An 18,914-nucleotide genomic window follows, 5' to 3' on the forward strand; every position below is an offset into this window, starting at 1 on the left:
TGGGCACATCTGGACTACATTCCCATTCTCTCTTGCAACTGTATTCTTCCCAATGGGATGTGAGCAGAAGTAGTATAGGCAACTTTGGGATTATATCCTCAAACAATAAGGAGAATGCCTTCCTCTTTCCTCTTCTTTCCTTCTCATTGAATGGAATGTGAATGCAGTGACATGATCGGGAGCATCCGTCTTAGACCATTAGGTGAAAACTCTGAGAATGACAGAACAGTGGTAGCAAAGGGGCCTGTGGCCCCAACACTGTGGAACCATAATATTAGCTGGACTGCTCTAGATCATCACATGACTGAGAGATAAGCAGCGATTTTGTTTAAAGCCCTGCTATTTTAGCCTTTGTTACAGGAATTGAACCAAGGCCTATTATACTTAAATAGAAAAAAATTTAAAAACCTATCAAGACATAGTTAACAATAGTTGCCTTTGGGGATGTAAGGTCTACTGGAAAACTTTTATCATCTACTTTACAGTTTTCTAAACTATTTGCATTTTTAAAAACAAATATGGGGCTGGCTGGGTTAGCTCACTTGGTTAGAGCATGATGCCAATAACACCAAGGTCAAGGGGTCATATCCCCATACCGGCCTGCCAAAGAAACAAGTATGTATTACTTTTAAAATCAGGAAAAAATAATAAAGAAAGAATACTATTTAGTTTTAGACAACTGACTGGAAACTGTGTATGTGTAGGGTTTCTAGACCCCGATTTTTTGTTGTGTGTTCCCCAAATGCCAGTATATCTAGAGTTGTGTCTGTTGTTGTTTATTTGTTTGTTTTTCTCTTGGGCAAGCCAATTTCCCCTGCCCGAAGAATACTCCAGTCTACTATCCAGGAGTATAAACCTGAGTGTTGGTGTTCTGGGAGCTAAGAGAGAAAAGAAAAGAGAAACTGAGGGCCTCGCAATTTGGTGTATAGACTTTCTCTTAATCCCCATTTGCACTCCTAGCTTTTGTTCTATCTTACCCTATGTGTAGAGCCTTTTTGGCTCAATTTCCCCAGTTAACTTCCTGTCTATAGTCAGGGAGGAAAAGGGTAGTCACCAGCATTGAGCAGTTGGGGAGAAGATCTGGGCATCTAACCGTTCCTTGTACATACTTTAGACCAGTCTTTGTTTTCAGCCCTGTCTCTCCCCTATTCGGGTACCTCTCGTTCTGTTTCTGAAGTTCTTTAGTGTCATTCCACTTGCTTCTTATTAGCTTTTCCTCTTACCCTGGTTCTCAGGCACTTTGGTTTCAGCTTTCTTTATTCTGCTTTGCCAATTACCATTCGTCCATGTAGTGTGGACAGTGGAGTCGGCCTGCCACTGGAAAGCCCCTACCTGGACAGAAGTTAAAAGTTAAGGCATAAGCGAAGAGAGGTTGAACAAGTTAGACACATGAATTTTAGAACCCAGAACTGGATTCTGAATCAGGACCCAGAGGACCTGGCTTGCAGAATGGCAAAATATTTTCCCTACATGCTACCATAAACTAAGTTGTTTACAGGTGCTGATGTAGCTGCTCTAGCAGAAGGCAGAATTAAAAACCTAAGAGCTTTTTTTGAGCTCCTCAGGCCAGTTGACCATAGCCACCACCATCCTAGCATCCTCCTCTGAGGAACAGAAGGGGAAACACTGGGAATTCACATGCACTCAGATGTATCGTTTGTCTAAGTCAGGAGCTGCAAACTTTTTTTCTTAGAGGGCTATATAGTAAACATTTCAGACATTGCAGACCATATGGTCTTATCTCCTTGTAACTCCTCACTTCTGCCATTATAGCCTGAAAGCAGCCACAGACAACACATAAATAATGTGTTAGCTGCATTCCAATAAAACTTTACTTACAAACACAAGTAGTGGGCCAGATTTGGCTCATTAACTGTAGTTTGCTGACCCCTGGTCTAAGTTATTCATACCTTTTCATGCTTGATGAAGCTTGTGAGAGAATTTCTCCATATCTGTAAGTATCAGTTATTTTCAGGTCAAATTCAGAACTTTGGTTTGATGTGTTGTTTGTTATTGTTGTTTTTTCTTTGTTCTCTGGCCTCTTTTGTTGCTGTTAGTTTGTCATTCCTTTGTAGATAATCTGTCCCTTCTCCCTGGTTACTTTGCAGTTTTGTTACAATATGTCAAAGTATGGATTTTGTTTTATTTATCTTGTTTAGAACTCAGAGTATATTTCAATCTGAAGACCTGTATCAGGGAGCCATGTGCCCAACTAAAAATCAATTTTCTATTATGATAGAACAGTGATTCTCAAATTTTAGTATCCACCAGAATCACTGGAGAGATTGTTAAAGCTCAATTGCTGAGCCCCATTTCTAAGTTTTTGATTCAGTAGGTCTGGGATGGGGCTGAGAATGTGCATTTCTAACAAATTTGCAGATGATGTTGATGTTGCCTGCATTGGGACCTCACTTGGGGGACCATTGCATTAGACAAGGGGAAAACAGATACTGGAGAACAACTGGAAGACTTGCTACACATATTTTTCAAATGTTCTAGAAAAATTTTCAGAATCTCTTCAAATATTGCTTTTTCCCCATATTCTCTATCCTTTCCCTCTATAAGTTTAGTCAGGTACATATTAAGCCTTCTCATTCTGTCATTCATATCTTTTAGTCTCCCTGTTGTATTTTTCCACTCTTTATCTTTGTGCTACATTCTAGGTAATTTCCTCAAATCTATCTTCCATTTTACTAACTTCTCTTCATCTGTGTCTATGCTGCTGTTCAATCTGTTCATTGCATTTTTTCTTCTTCAAGGATTAGCTTGTCCCATCCAAAAATTCTATTTAATTCTTCAAATCTGCCTACTCTTTATTCAGAATCCTCTTTTGGTTTTTTATTCTTTCTTTTATGCCTTTAGTTATACTAATTTTATATTCTCTTTCAGCATGTAGTTCTATTATCTCAAGTTTTAGGAGCTCTAATCCTATTTGTTGTATCTGCTGACTCTTGCTTATGGTGGATTATTTTCTAATGTTTTTAACTGTGCTTTTATCTTTAAGGGGGCTTAATTATTTTTCCTACGAGAATCCTGACTAGTGGGAATATGACTCAAGTGTAGTTTTGTTTTTGCCCCATGAGTCATAGAGTATCAATTACTAGGCATAGGAATTATATTAGATGGATACTATAAATTCATACCTTAAAAGTCAGGTAGGGCCAAGTTTTTGTTTTCTCAAGGGGCTTTTTTTCCTCCTCCCAGAGCCCAGCCAGGGATAGTCAAGCTTTCTTATTAACTTTGCCAGTAAATAGGTTTCACCTTTCCAAATCTGGAATTTTACGCTACTTACAAGCTAATACATTAACCTGTTGCTATTTCATGGATGATTGCAGAAGGCATGAGATTCCTGAGTGAGAGACAAAGGACTTTATTACTCACTGAGCAGCATAAGAGTTAGTTTTATGTCAATTTCCTTTTGCCCACCACGTCCCAGGGGTGACACAGAAGGGCCCGGATGGATGCCTACACTGGCAGTGGGCTCTGTTACAGGAGAGGAACAACCTGCTCTTTGTCCTGAAAAAAGACATTACCTCATTGCTCAAAGTTGCTCACTGCAAACACAATCCTGAGAAATGGCGCAGTAAAGAGTGATCAGATCTTTGTATTTGTGACGTAGCCAACAAGAATGTCCAGGAATGCTCAAAACCCATACAGGATTACCTCTTCAAACATACCTTTTCCTTGAGGGTGCAACTTTTTGAGGATCCTGGCCAGGGTTTCAGGTCTAACTCCCTGACTTATGCAAGTTCATAGTCTCCTTTTACCAAGTGGATGTTAAACCCGAGATTCCAACTGTCACAGCCAAAAGGAGCCTAAGGCGATATGATGACTAAATGTCACGTGGTATCTTGAGTGGGATCATGGAACAGGAAAAGAATATTAGGTAAAAACTAGGGAGATCTGAATAAAGTATAGACTTTAGTTAATTAAAAACAAATAGGCGAGCAAACAAACATTTGAAGCTCCTGGAGTATTGGAGATATATATATATATATATTTTTTTTTCCTTTTTGGGGGGGGGGTGTCTGAGGGGTATGGGGATCTGAGTACTTGACCCTGGTGTTAATAGCACCATGCTCTACCAAGTGAGCCAGCCAGTGCCAGCCAAGGAATTACTGGATAGATAACCATATGTTTACCATCTGATTTTCAGTCACTTGAGAGCTCAACTATGAATTACATTTTTTGTTATGCTGTATCAAGCATTTCTAGGTGTTTCCATTTACTTTTGTCTACGACTTTGTTGGAAACCAGGTGTTTAAAATTTATATTCCTGGGTCCCGCCCCCAGAAACTGTAATTTACTGAGCTAAGGCCCAGGATTCTGCCTTATAATAAATGACTCTGGTATAGGTGATCTGTGGGTCAAACCTTAAGAAATACTAAGAATGGAATCATAGACTGGGTTGAAGAGTTAATATGGTCTGAAGTTTCCTTTTTTTGGTTTTTTTTTTGTTTTTTTTTACAAGGAGCACTATGTCTTAATGGTCTATAGTCTTCAAATTGAAAATAATCAACTTCTTGATATGGCAAACATCCTTCCCAGTCTCCTGTTGCAGAGACCAGAAAGGCAGATGCCGCTGCTCAGCCTCCCTCATGTAGATGGGGTTGGCCATGTAACGAGTTTTATTATTGAGGCATAGGGGAGAGCCTATTAAAAAGCACCTAGGCAACTTCTGGTTTTCAGATGAGAGGGACATATCCTGCTGTACCTAGCACCTTTCTCCTTTATACTTTTTGTGTGTGTGTGTGTGTGACCGGTAAGGGGATTGCAACCCTTGGCTTGGTGTCGCCGGAACCGGGCTCAGCCAGTGAGCGCACCGGCCATTCCCATATAGGATCCGAACCCGCGGCGGGAGCCCCGCTGCGCTCCCAAGCGCAGCACTCTCTCCCTAGCGCCGCACTCTCTCCCTAGCGCCGCACTCTCTCCCTAGCGCCGCACTCTCTCCCTAGCGCCGCACTCTCCCTAGCGCCGCACTCTCTCCCTAGCGCCGCACACTCTCCCTAGCGCCGCACTCTCTCCCTAGCGCCGCACTCTCTCCCTAGCGCCGCACTCTCTCCCTAGCGCCGCACTCTCCCTAGCGCGCCACGTGGCGGCCCCGGGGCGGCCCCTCCTTTATACTTTTAAGTGCAGAGGTGATGCTTGGAGCTATGGAGCCATCTTGCAACGATGAAAAGAGAAAACATAAAAATAAATTCAGTATTTAGAACAATAGAAAACCTTGATCCGTGTTAGCATTGTTAAAAGCTAAACCAACACTCGCAACTGTTTTCCTCTAGACTTATGTGAAATAAAGATAACTCTATTTGTTTAAACCGCTGGAAGTCAGTTTTCTACTTCTTGCAGTCAAAATCATTCCTAATGGGCTTAGGTAAAGATCCTCATTTCTTTTTAAAATTTTTTTATTTTTATGTAGTTTTAGAATTACAGAAAAGTTGCCATAATACAAAGAATTCCAATATACTCTTTACGCAGATTCCCCAAATGTTAACATTTTACTATACTTGCTTTATCATTTCCCTCTCTATATGTTCATTTTTTCCAAACCATTTGAGAGTAAATTGATACGCTGCTCCTTTACCCCTGAATACTTCAGTGTTTATTTTATAAAAACAAGAATATTCTCTTACATAACCACAGTAAAATCATCAAAATCAGGAAATTAACATTGACATAATACTATTATCCAATCTACAGATATCATTAAACATTTTGCCAATTGTCTCAATAACATTCTTTCTGGCAAAAAGAAAATCTAAGATCACTCATTATATTCAGTTGTCAGGTCTGTGTAGTATCCTTTAATCTGGAACAGTTGTTTAGTCTATTTGTCTTTTACGACTGAAAATTTTTGAAGTGACAGGCCAGTTATTTTGTAGAATGTCCCCTAATTCCAGTTTGTCTTATATTTCCTCATTATTTGTTTCAAATTATGCATTTTGGGCAGGAATAGCACAGGAGCAATGTTTGTGTTCTTCTCGGTTTATCATATCAAGAGGCACATGATGTCAAGTTCTCTAATTACTGATATTAAGCTTGGATCATTAATATCAGTAATTAGACAACTTGACATCATGCGCCTCCTGATATGGTGTTGCCTGCCAGGTTTCTCCACTATAAACTTTCTATTTTTCCCCTTTGTAATCAATAAGAATCTTGAAGGGAGATACTCTGAGACTGTATAAATATCCTGTTATTCAGCAAACTTGCACACACTAGTTTTAGCATCCATTGATCCCTTTCCCCATTTATTTGTTTACATCAGAATGGGCTTATGAATTCTTATTTTATCCAGTGGGTTATAATCCATTACTATTATTATTCTGGTACTTAAATTATTCCAGATTTGACCTTCAAGCTGGATTCTGTGTCCTTTTAACATGTCCTCACTTCTTGTACTTTTTCTGCTCAGTCCCAGTATCTTCCATTTCTCTGAGGAGCCCCAGTTCCTTTTAGTGGAGAAAGGCGTTTGGGGGGCTCCCCTTATTTCTGGGAGCTAGTTCTTCTTTCTGAGTTGGCTTCTTAGCTGGTGCACCGGCCATCCCTATATAGGATCTGAACCGGCGGCGGGAGTGTCGCCGCACTCCCAGCGCTGCACTCTCCCGAGTGCGCCACGGCTCGGCCCATCTGAGTTGGCTTTTAATGGGAGGAGTTATCCTTTAATTCTCACCACATCATCCTTTCTATCATGTGCCTTTTCAACCCCTACCTCCAGATTTTGCCTCCACCATTCAGGTCTTGTTTTTTCTTTTGGGGGTGGGTGGTGGGAGGGGAGGTGTTTGCTGGCCAGTAGAGGGATCCAAACCCTTGACCTTGGCATTATAAGGCTGTGCTCTAACCAACTGAGCTAACCAGCCAGCCCTGCCATCATTCAGGTCTCTGTGCCTTTCTACCTATAGGAGTTGGGAATTGGGACTGTGTTTCTCCAGAGACAAAGGCCAGTGGCTATGAGGAATTACAGTAAGTTTATCCAGTGTGCATTCTTACATATTCATATCAAAATTATTTTCTAGACAAGTAGAGACAAAATTTAGACAGAACAAATATCAACAATTTAAGACCAGAGTTTTTAACAAATTTACCTAACTAGAATTGTACAATGGTGTCCAAAATTCTTTGGCAAACGTGATATACAAATTCACATTTTTATTTTTTTTGTTTCCTAAGTAATATTTACCATTTATTGAAAGCTTAAAGTCAGATTCTGTTCTAGCTTCCTCTCTCTCCAGCATCCCACTCAGTGTGTTCCATGGAACACGAGTTTCATAGATGGTTAACAGGAGCTTTCTGATAGAGTAAGAGGGATGGGAGTGCGGACGCTAAGGTTCCTGTTTTCATTGTGTAGACAGCTCTACTGCAAAGATGGTCAATGTACCTAAAACCTGAAGAACTTTCTGTAAGAAGTGTGGCAAGCATCAATCAGCCTCACAAACTGACCCAGTATAAGAAGGGCAAGGAATCCCTGTATGCCCAGGGAAAGAGGTGCTACGACCGAAAGCAAAGTGGCTATGGTGGGCAAAGCCAATTTTCCAGAAGAAAGCTAAAACCACAAAGAAGATTGTGCTAAGGCTCGAATGTGTTTGAACTTAAGTGCAGGTCCAAGAGGATGCTGGCCATTAAGAGATACAAGGATTTTGAACTGGGAGGAGATAAGAAAAAAAAGGGCCAAGTGATCCAGTTCTAAACTTTGGGATTTTTTTGTTCTTTTAATTTTGAGGGGAAAATGTTGAAGCTGTAGAGAAATTGCCTGTAGGAACTTAAATACAGCGATATTCTTACTTAAAAAATAAATAAATAAAAAAGGAGAAGAGGGATGGTATTGTGCAGTCAAACACACTTGGAGAAAACTAGGTTACAAGAAATTAAGCAGACTTCTCAGAGCTTTTTCGTAGGTGTTGTGACCTCTAACTAGAATGTTGGAATATCCTGAACTTCCCAAACTTTCTTGATCACAGAATACTTCTTGAGAAGGACTTACTGGCCCAGTGTTCCACTGTTCTTCCTCCAACATCCATAAATCAATTCTACTTCCTCAGTATCTCTAGAATTCATCCCCTTTCCATCCTAACAACCACTATCCAATTCAGGCCACTCAATCTCTCACTAATTGAGACTTTAATTGGTCTACGTGTGCATCAGTTGGGGTCCCAGCAGGAAACAGGTGGCACACTCAAACTGAGTAATTTGTAGAGAAGTTAATAAACAGACAGGCCAGGGTTTAGGGATAATGCAGTACCTCCTGGGGCTAGTTACAGTGGGAATCATTAACTCCAAGCCTAAAGGGACTTGGGGAGGGATTGCTTACTGAGTTGGGGAGAGGGGATTGTTTGGAAGGAGCTGCCTGACAAGAGCTCTGGCCTTTGGGAGAGAGAAATAGCCAATTCAGTGATGGGAATTTACACCACAGAACTGGCAAATGCTACTAATTGGGGCATACAGTAAAATAAAATTATTCTGTATAACAAATTGTTTTGTTATGAACTCAGGAAATATTTTTATCTTAAAAAAATTTTCCAACAATCCCACTGCTAGGTGTCTACCCAAAGGAATGGAAATCACCACGTCGAAGGGATACTGTACTCCCATGTTTATCACAGTTCTATTTATAACAGCTAAGAGTTGGAACCAATCTAAATGTCCATTGACAGATGACTGGATAAGAAAATTGTATATATACACAATGCAATACTACTCTGCCACAAAAAAGAATGAAATTCTGCCATTCACAGCAACATGGATGAACTTAGAGAAAATTGTATTAAGTTAAAAAAGCCAGAAAGAGAAATTTTACTGCATGTCCTCACTCATAAGTGGGAGCTCAAAAAATAAACAAAAAAAGAAAGATACAATGATCACAATAATTCACTGAAATTTCAAAATAAGAGAACAGAACTGAGGCCACTAGAAAGGAAAATGGGGAGGGGGTGTTAGTGAGAAATTGGTAAAGGGTCACAAAAAACTATCACATTGTGTAACGATATAGCAATTACTCTGATTTGAGCATCACATATTGCATGCAGATTTTGATATTCATGCTGTACCCACCAGGTATGTACAATCATGTTTCAATAAAAATAAATTTGGGATAATTTTTTAAATTAAAAAAAAAAATCCATTGAAAAAGCTTAGAAACTGTGACCAACCTAATGGTGAGGAGCACCCCTAGCACCTAGACTATACTCTCTAAATACCATTTCCCACTAAAAGTAACCAGGCTCCTTGGAGAAATGGCTGAGTACAGGTCTGGGGTGAGAAATTTAACAAGATGAGGCTGGAAAATCTTATGCCAGAAAGCAAGGAAATATGAAAGACTACTGGGGTCATGTCAAAAGGACTCAACAGTCACACCATAAAGGTATTTCTTCTGGCCCAAGAGGGCCAATTTGAGAATTAAAAAAATAAACAAACAAAAAAAAAACTATATACAAATATATGTATATATATATATGCAGTGGATTGAAAGACATCAAATATATTAAAAATCCAATTATTCATAGTGATTTTTAAAAAACAAACCTCTTTGGTCACCTTTAGAAGATGCTAGGGAACCAGCTCATTCTGAAAACTGGTAAATAAAGGGAGTGTATTCACCATCTTTTCCTGTATAAATGTTCCACAAGGTAACAAAATAGTTAATGAGAGGAAGTGTTTTTTTAGAAGTCGTCTAACTGTTAATGAAGAAATGTTATAATATAACCATTTATAACTCCTAATGAAATAAGAAATCTAGAAAGTCATGATCAGTGGCTGCTGAATCCACATTATATGTGATGAAAAGCTGATGGGAAACTTTATATAATGAATGGGTCAAGCTGGCAACATCTGAATCCAATGATCAGTTTTTATATCACAAAAATACAAGTTCTTGATGTGATGTAACAGGAATTCTGAAATATTCTTACCAAAGGTTAAAACTGAGTCTGATCCACAGGATAAAATGAGAACCCAGAATGTAATTCTACAGGATCAACATCAAATAAATTGCAACAAAAAAGGAGGGAGAATTTATAAATTAAGGGATTTAAGAGGTCTATCAATTAAATATAATGTATGGATCTTGTTGGGCACCTAATTCAAACATATGAACTGTTTAAACAATCATGATGAATGGAGAAATTTAAACACTAACCGAGTGTTTGATATTTTAAAATTATTTTTCAAGTATGACAATGGTATGGGGATTTTTAAAAAAATCCTAATCTGGAAGAGTGGAGTCCAACCCCAGGACTATTAGCATTTTGGGGTGGATAATTCTTTGTTGTGAGGGTCTGTCCTGTTGCACTATGTTTAGTGGCATCCCTGGCCTGTACCAACTAGAAGCCACTAGCTCTTTTGTCAAGCCAATAAAAAATAACTCCAAACATTGCCAAATGTCTCCTGGGAAGCAAAATTGCTCCCGATTGAGAAACACTGTTAGAGATATATACTGATTTATGATAGAAATACTATATCTGGGATTTGTCAAAATAACCCAAGGGGAGGTGGAGGTAGAGGTGAAACAAGTTTGACCCAGTGTTGGTTAATTGTTGAGGTTGGGGGGTGGACACACGGGAATTCATTATACTATTTCCTTCGTTTATATGTTAGAAGTTTTCCATAATAAAAAAAAAGTTAGTTAAAAAATTGTAGTGCTGACTGGTCAGTTAGCTCAGCTGGTTAGAGTGTGTTATAACACCAAGGTCATGGGTTCAGATCCCTGCACCGGCCAGCTGCCACCAAAAAAAAAAAAGAAAGAAAGAAAGAAAGAAAATTGTAGAGCTAAAGGAGTATTAAAATTCTACTTTCCCAAAGCATCTTTAGCATATTGGATTAAATAAGTTGTCTTTAAGTCAAAGAGGATTATGAGTATAATTAACAGTCATTTAAAAATTGTTGGTCAAGCCCCTTATCTACTTTCCACATCCTGAAAGAGTGGATGATCTAGTGACTGGATAATAAATTCTTTTGCAAATCAGGTAATCTTTTTTTTTGCTTTCAACAAAATTGGAGGACCTAATCATGTTATAATTTTTTATTATAAATCACTGAAATTTTTGTGGGTAAAACTAATAAGTCCTAAGAAATAACAAAACATCAATGTTTCTCGGAGCTTACATTTATAAAAATGAAAAATAGGAAGAGAGTTGGTCAGGAGTCCGATCTCATTCTAGCAAGAATATCCATGTTCTTAAACTCTCATTGTAAAAGACCTTCTTTTACCTCATCAAGAAATGCATTTCAAGTATCTTTTAGAATTATCAGGACAACATGTTACTATGATCAAATAGGCACTAACAATAATTGTAACTGATGCAAAATGTTCTTCTGGATTGAGTTAATAGCCTTATGGTCACAGAAAACAAATTTTAATTTTTGTTACAAATTGACAGGATGACCAAAAATGAGACATACTTTAAAGTATTACATGGGGATGAAATTCTGTGAGGGAAGTGGAATAGAAACATGAGTTTAAAGAGAAAAAAATAAGTAAAATTCTCAACTGACAGTTTTGTTCGTGTACCTTTTAAAATAGACGGTGGGTTCCATTTGATACTTTTATGAGGTAATTTTTTATCTTGAAATTCACAATATGTTGGCAAGTATAGTTGTTAACCTTAAAATGTGTGGAAGGGTGTATAAGTTTTCCCCGTCTCTTCAGGGTTCCATGGCTGTGCTGGCTCCCGGCTCCCACCAACTGCAGCAGCTGAGACTCTATGCCATTCACTTTGCTCACATTACTCCAGGTGGTGCTTCCTACTCTGATTTCCCTTTAGTCTTGTTTTCTGTATTTAATATTAAGCACCTTGATAAGCATCTTCCCAACTCCCTTGATTTCTATGCAGGACAATTGTAGAGCATAAGTTGTTAAAATACACTTCAGGTTTCTTTAGCAAACCTACCAATAGCATCACCTCCGCTTCAGAATGAGAAAACAGGCTCAGAGGGGTAACTTCCACAAGGTCCCTCTGCCAGGAAAGCCATGTGCTTACCATGTCACTCAACCTCATGAGTGCATGGGGTCATCTCCAGCCACACACACAGACCACCTCCAATTTTTCACTTACATCTACTTGAGAACTATTCCGTTCCCCCTCCACACACACACACTTTTTTTCACAATCACTAATTTCCAATATAGTCTGGCCAGTTTACAAACACAACAGGATGATTCTATACGTGTTTGTATGTAAGGATGCCCTCTGACAAGGAAGCCATTTTTTCTTCTGCTGCTGTTTACTTTTTCCATATGCAACTTCCCCTATTCTTTTTTGGTGATTTGCATGCCTCACAGAATAGAGTCCCCTGAGGGGCAGGCACAGTATAACTGTGTGCTCAACACCTAGTATGCTGCTGTTCATGAAATAATGTTAAATTGGGGCTGGGTCAAAGTCTGGGTAGCCGTACTGGCCAGCCACCAAAAACAAACAAAATGTTAAATGCTGCTGCAATTTTCAACTTTCAGGCATTAGCCAATCAGAATTAGGTGATGCTATGTCTCTCTCTCTCTCTCTCACACACACACACCCCTTTTTATGTTGAGGCTACTTTAAGCATGTTCAATTTTAAAAGGTTAAGCCCACACATTAAAAATCACTGAGATATTCAGTGATTTGATAGCAGAATTGTATTTGCTCCTTTAAAAGACTGTTGTGGTTTTTAATTATTAAATCTTACTCTAGTCAGGAACTGCTAACAATAAAACTGACAAACTAAGCACAAACATGAACAAATGACCTTTTATTTCATATAGAGATACAAAGGCAATTGTGTGTAGCAACAATCTGATGGGCAGTCCAAATTCTTGGGAGGAAGTAAATTCATGGTAAATGTCATGAGCTGGATGAAAAGAAGGTCAAAGAAGAAGAGAGATGAGATAGAATGTTATAGCTAAAAAATAAAAGTAATAAGAACTACAAAGTTTCAATGCCATGACTCAAGAGTTTGTTGGGGCATTCTCCATGCTATTAAAACCACAATTCTATAGTTATCAAAATTCTTAAAGGGCATTTTGCACTATTTTGCATTAGAGGTTGTATTAAGGGAACTGGAATCCTTACAAATAATTGAAACACGTATTTTATTAAAGGAGTTGTAAACTTCACTCATTATTATCTGTCTTGGATGTGGCCTTCGGGACAAGCATTTGGAATGCATATCCTCTTTTAAGGAAAAAAGGTTGACACACTTTGGTTGGTTCCACTATGTGGGGTGATGCTAGCTATAATAGCATCTTTCTTTTAATCTGAGGAAAATATTTACTAAAAAAATTGCCTTTCAAAATACAAAAAACAAAGTCAAGGAAGTGGTGAATCCTTCCATGGCACTCCGCGCCTCCCTGTAGGCTGCACCTGTGGACCTGACGGGATAAACAGTCTATCATGAAAAACACTTCTCCAATACTTACATTTGTAAGAGGGACACAACACATAATTTGTTATTAATTAAAAGTTTATTGGCTTTAAATATATATATCAGCTTATTTTTAAATGTTAGTTTACTATGTTAAGTTTTATGTTTTATGATAAAAGAATACTGAACCAAAACTTCAGAGAAAACAAAGGCTCAGTAGCATAACTTCAATATATTTTCCAGGTTTTTTAAAAAAGTATATAACTTTTTATCTAAGAACAAAAGCTTCCTAAATTCAATATTTAGAATTGAATTGATTTTGACTAAGCCCAGAAAACTGGGGTTCATAAAATAAAGGGACAATGTGGGCAGAAAGAGAAAAGAAAAAGAAATGAGAAAAAAATTATCTTTTTTTTTTTTTTTGACCAGTAAGGGGATTGCAACCTCTGGCAAGGTGTTGTCAGCACCACGCTCAGCCAGTGAGCGCACGGGCCATCCCTACGTAGGATCCGAACCCGCGGCCTTGGCGCTACCAGTGCCGCACTCTCCCGAGTGAGCCATGGGGCTGCCCTGAAAAAAATTATCTTAATCTCAAGTATAACATGGGTTGGCTGGTTTTGTTTTTGTTTTAAACTATTTAAGGCAGGATTATCTCTCCACAACCCTGCAGATAAATCCTAGTGTTTTAGCTATAAGAAAGTTTTAAGAGTTCAGATATACAGATAAACCAATTAAAAGAAAAAACACCCTTGTCTTATAGTATCCTAAAGGCTTTTGAAGCATTATATAAATCTTTAAAATTCCTATCATCCACATTTTAAGAAAAACATCTATGCTTTAATAAGGCACTCTTAAGATATAAAACAGTTTTGAAAATAATTACATTCTACAGCAGCGCTAACCCATTCCTTTGCTGTAGGGATGAAGTGGACTGTCTCTTTGAATCGAGTCAATCTCTACGCACCAATACAAACAGGCAGGTGCCTCAGCCCATTCTGAATTTACCTAAATAGCTGAATTTTATCAATGGAACTCTCTCATCCACTTGTAAGGGAGTTACACTAACAGAGTTACCCAAATTTGATGATGAAATTTAAAAACAATATCTTTTTTCTAGAAATGCTTTCTTTGAACACAACAATGACTTCTATTAGCTCCTGTCCATAAAGGACAACGGAATGGAAGAGAACCAATGACCGCCCCCACGCCCATCCCCTATATCCTTCAATTTTACTGATGGGACAGAAATATAAAGGAACTTCACTTTTAAATGACAACCTAATAACTGTCAATAGCATGACATTTTAATTGTGTATCATATATGTATGTATGTTACTGATAATAGCTTCTACTTATTTTAACAAAAATTTGAATCCCACCATCCTTATTGCTAATTAAAACAAACACTAAAGCTATAACATAGTAATGCAACTTCTAAGACTGTAACAACAGAGAGATTTTAGTGGAGTTTCCTCTTTCCTAAGTGACAGAAGAAAATGAAGGAACCAGAAGTGTCAGAGTAAGACTGAAATACAATTCACTATGAAAAAAGGGCAACAAATGTCCCATTGGCGAGAGGAGTTAAAAATTTGGCATTGGAAGTGTATCAGATCGAGGCACTGTTGTGGGCTGGGTCTTTGCTTTCAATCAAGAAAGAAGGACCTGAGAAAGGCAGCCGTGAAGTGCTGCTTTCCTTCATCCTTCTGGGCTGGCAGAAAATGGCCAATTACTTCCCGTAGAATTTTTTGTTGAGAAGGAAGATCAGGAGGTTGACATTTACTTTAGCTCTATCAAATAATTTCATGACAGCGACTCCTTCATATTGTAGCTGCAGCAGGTCCTGTTCAAAAAAATTTTGACAGTTAATTAAGTCTGTGGAGCAAGAAAAGAAAGGACACAATGTAGGAAGGGATCCAGAAGGAATGAGGCATGCCTTGTGTGCCAGATGTGAAGTGGGGCGAGAAAAGAGTTCCCAGCTATGGAACTGTATACGGCACAACCACGCTAAGAGCTGCAGCAACAGGGCACATTGGTCAACAGAATCTTCTGGTTAACTTGGACTTAGGGAGTCATGTTATTTATATCAAAATACACCAAACATGGGAAGAAAAAGAAGCATATCCAGTTGTCATATACATCTAGGCTTTTTATTTCAGAAGGTCCAACGAGATTTTCTCATTTCATCTAAGTTGTGGGTCACCAGCAGTTTTAATAAATCTGGAAAAGGTGAAGGCATTTCAATCCATAATGAAATACACTAATCACTGAAAATGAGATAAGCCTAGTAATGTTGTCTCAATATCTACTAGATTTTTAATTTCTATTTCACATGAGAAAACTCTTCTATTCTGAAGACTAGGTAGAAAGAGGACTAAATGTTTATTACGTGCCTACCATAGTGAGCTCAGCACACTATATGGTATCTTTTTAAGTCCTCACAAAAGTCCTATGAGGTGTGATTATCTCAACATTAAAGATGAGTTGCTGAGGCAAAGAGATGTTGAATGACTTGCACGACAGAACAGAGTGATATGTGTGGATCTAGATCTGACTGCAAAGCTCTTGCTTCTTCCACTACCCTCCACTCATCCAGAACAAGTTCAAGAGATCTCAGTGGTCTCATCCCTAAGCTTTAGAAAAGTGGCAATGAGACAGCAAGGGCCAAGGGCTTGAGGGGACCCCAGAAATTCAAACAATTCATCTTTTGGAAAAATCCTAGCAGTTCCATGAAGGGTGGGACCGTGCTTTGTCACCTAGGCATAACATAATACCTTGCACCTGGCAGTCACTCCACATCTGATGAATTTGTGCATGAATGAATAAATTAACCAGGACAGATTGGCCTATAAGAATTTGATGAAACTGAGGAAATTAGAGGATCGTTTTCTGTGGAAGTACTTTTAGTTACCTACGTGCATCACAAAATCATATTACATTTGTTCAGCTAACATGTTTGAGAGTCTACTAGTTATTGAGAAGAAAACAAAGATGACTAAGACATACTACATGTCCATAAGGAGTTCACAGTTTTGGGGGGTGAGAGGAAAATAAGTCAATATTGGTATAAACAAAGACTGTCTCTAAAAGCTACTGAAATAAAGGGGAGACCACATATTGTGGCTTGGCTGGGGGAGGCTTGGCTGGGGGAGGCTTTAGGGTATGGTAACACACATGCAAGTTCTCATCATTTGATGGAGGAATAAAGTGGGTAGAGAGAGGAAGGAGAGCACCTGATTAAGGGGGAGGGGCAGCATGTACAAAAGCTCAAATGCACATTCACAGAAAGGCACCCACCCTGTCTGACAGTGTGAAGCAGTGCAAGGAATGAGACAGGCAGAGACTAGAAAGTGCTACATACACAAAGCAAAAGGAATCTGGATATTACTTAAGAAGCCTCTCGATGCCCTGGTATTTTTTAATGTGTAAAAATTAGAGATATGTCAAAATTAAAATTAGGGACAACTGCGTTACAAAATGAATCCCTGAAGAGTTCTTTTTCAAGCTACTGAGTAGATTTACAATTTTGTACTATCAACACAGGTCCTTCAGTATTTTGCTCAAGTCCAAGGTATCAGCTCATTTTAGTGGCAACACTATGTGGAATGTTCAGATAAATTCTTCTGAAGATTTACACATCTGCTAAAGCTCTACAGAATGCACAGACCAAATAAGAGATACTGAAACCCTCAGCTTCTCCACACCCCTGCGTGGAGCCTAATTCTCTGCTGAACATGGACAGCTTTCCCTAAATGGGTCTCCTTATCTATTTCTCCTACCTTGACAAGAACACAACTGCCTCATATAGAAAGCTTTTGGTTCTACCTGGTGCATACCCACCTGATAATGTAACATAAAAGTCTCCATTTGCACTCCCATGAATTTGGCTTTCACTTCAAAGTCTCCAACTTCTTCTGTTGGACTGATTTCAAAGATAACATTTTTAAACCTGTTGAAACATCACATTATTATAAGGGTGTGGTTTTTATGTTCTCGTATAAAAATAGTCTGTGAAATGAGGAAAGGAGATGAATCAAAACTTCAAGGGTGAAAAGGGGTAGAAAATACAGATGCAAAGTACTTCTGCAAGTGAAGCAGCGTGGGATTGCCACTCCAAAGTACCATCTGCTTTGGGACTTGGAGAGCAGAATGGCAACCTCTCCCTGTAGCACTTGCATTCTACTGAAAGAGGAACCACTGAGGAGTGCAACCAAGTAGCCTATGAAAGGGTGACGTCAGAGGAATTCTCTTGGCCTTTCACAACGCTACTGCTGAAACCTAATGATAAAAGGAGAAAAAGAATTTGGGCTAGGAAGAGATGGAGGAGAGGGTGTTTGTGTTTGAATGCATGCACATTTGAGGATTGGGGGAAGGGAGTAAGTAGACAAAAGAACCAAGGGAGGAGGTTTTCTGGAAGGAGTAGAGATTATACATATTGATGCACTGAGAACAACCAAAGAGAAATAGCTATTATTTAAAATATTTAAGATATCACTCATTATCAACATGTTACATGACAGAAAATTTTATGGCACCAGAAGAACGTGGGATCATGCTATTCCCCAGGTACCCCTGTTCTGGCCAGCAGCCAAAAAATAAAAAAATAAAAAAATATACCAAAAGAATTAAACCAGAAAGGTAGAAAATGCAAATTTTAAAAAGGAGATAATGTTTTTTAACTATCATATTCAAAAACATCAAAAATTATTTTATTATTCAACGATGGCAAGGAAATACTGAGATAAGAACTTTCAGACACTACTGGAAAATATTTTGGTAATACATATAAGGGTTTAAACTTTTTTCAGCCATTGTGGAAAACAGCTGTTCATCAAAAAATTAAAAATAGAACTACTATATGATCCAGAAATCCCACTTCTGAGTATATATCCCCAAAGCTGAAAGCAAGATCTCAGATATATTAGCATACTCACATGCACAGCATTATTTCACAATAGCCAAGAGGTGGACTCAACCCAAATGTTCATCCAGAGAAAATGGATAAACAAAGCATGGTATATACATGCAATGGAATATTATTCAGCATTAAAAAGGAAGGGAAATCCTGTCACACGCTATAAGATGAATGAACCTTGAGGAAGTTATGCTAAGTAAAATAAGCCAGTCACAAAAAGACAAATAGTGTATGATTTCACTTATCTGAGGTAACTAAGGTAGTTAAACTTATAGAAACAAAGTAGAATGGTGCTTGCCAGAGACTGAGGGGAAATGGGGAGTTGTTGTTTAATAGGTACAGAGTTTCAGTTTTGCAAGATGAAAAACTTCTGGAGATCTGTTGCACGATAATGTGAATATACTGAACACTATCAAACTGTACCCTTAAAAATGGTTAAGATGGTAAATTTTGTGTCTTTACAGTAAAAAAAAATTTTTAAATACTTTTGACCAGAAATTCCATTTCTAGGCACATATTATCAAAAACAATGTAAAGTAGAATCAAAGACTTATACATAAAGGTTGCTGTGGTTTGAATGTGTCCCCCAAAGTTCACGTGTTGGAAACTGACTCCACAATGCAACAGTGTTGGGAAATGGGGCCTAATAAGAGCTAATTAGGTCTGAATT

General features: G+C 38.4%; 1 protein-coding gene and 1 pseudogene across 6 annotated transcripts in view; one reads left to right on the forward strand and one right to left on the reverse strand.

Annotated features, from left to right (window-relative positions):
• The first annotated feature begins 7,365 nt into the window (after positions 1–7,365).
• LOC134373732 (large ribosomal subunit protein eL42-like) lies at positions 7,366–7,750 on the forward strand (annotated as a pseudogene).
• A 4,993-nt stretch (positions 7,751–12,743) lies between these two features.
• The window catches only part of IQGAP1 (IQ motif containing GTPase activating protein 1), a 115,883-nt gene continuing 109,712 nt past the window's right edge, over positions 12,744–18,914 (reverse strand). For all 6 annotated transcript variants that reach the window (XM_063090633.1, XM_063090635.1, XM_063090634.1 and 3 more), the window contains 2 exons: positions 17,170–17,278; positions 12,744–15,172 (listed from right to left, as the gene is read on the reverse strand). In XM_063090633.1, the coding sequence (XP_062946703.1) occupies positions 15,059–15,172; positions 17,170–17,278 (223 nt within the window). In that variant the 3' untranslated portion in view covers positions 12,744–15,058. The remainder of the gene's footprint in view (positions 15,173–17,169; positions 17,279–18,914) is intronic.

This window comes from Cynocephalus volans, chromosome 3 (genome assembly GCF_027409185.1).
Source record: "Cynocephalus volans isolate mCynVol1 chromosome 3, mCynVol1.pri, whole genome shotgun sequence".
NCBI lineage: Eukaryota > Metazoa > Chordata > Mammalia > Dermoptera > Cynocephalidae > Cynocephalus > Cynocephalus volans.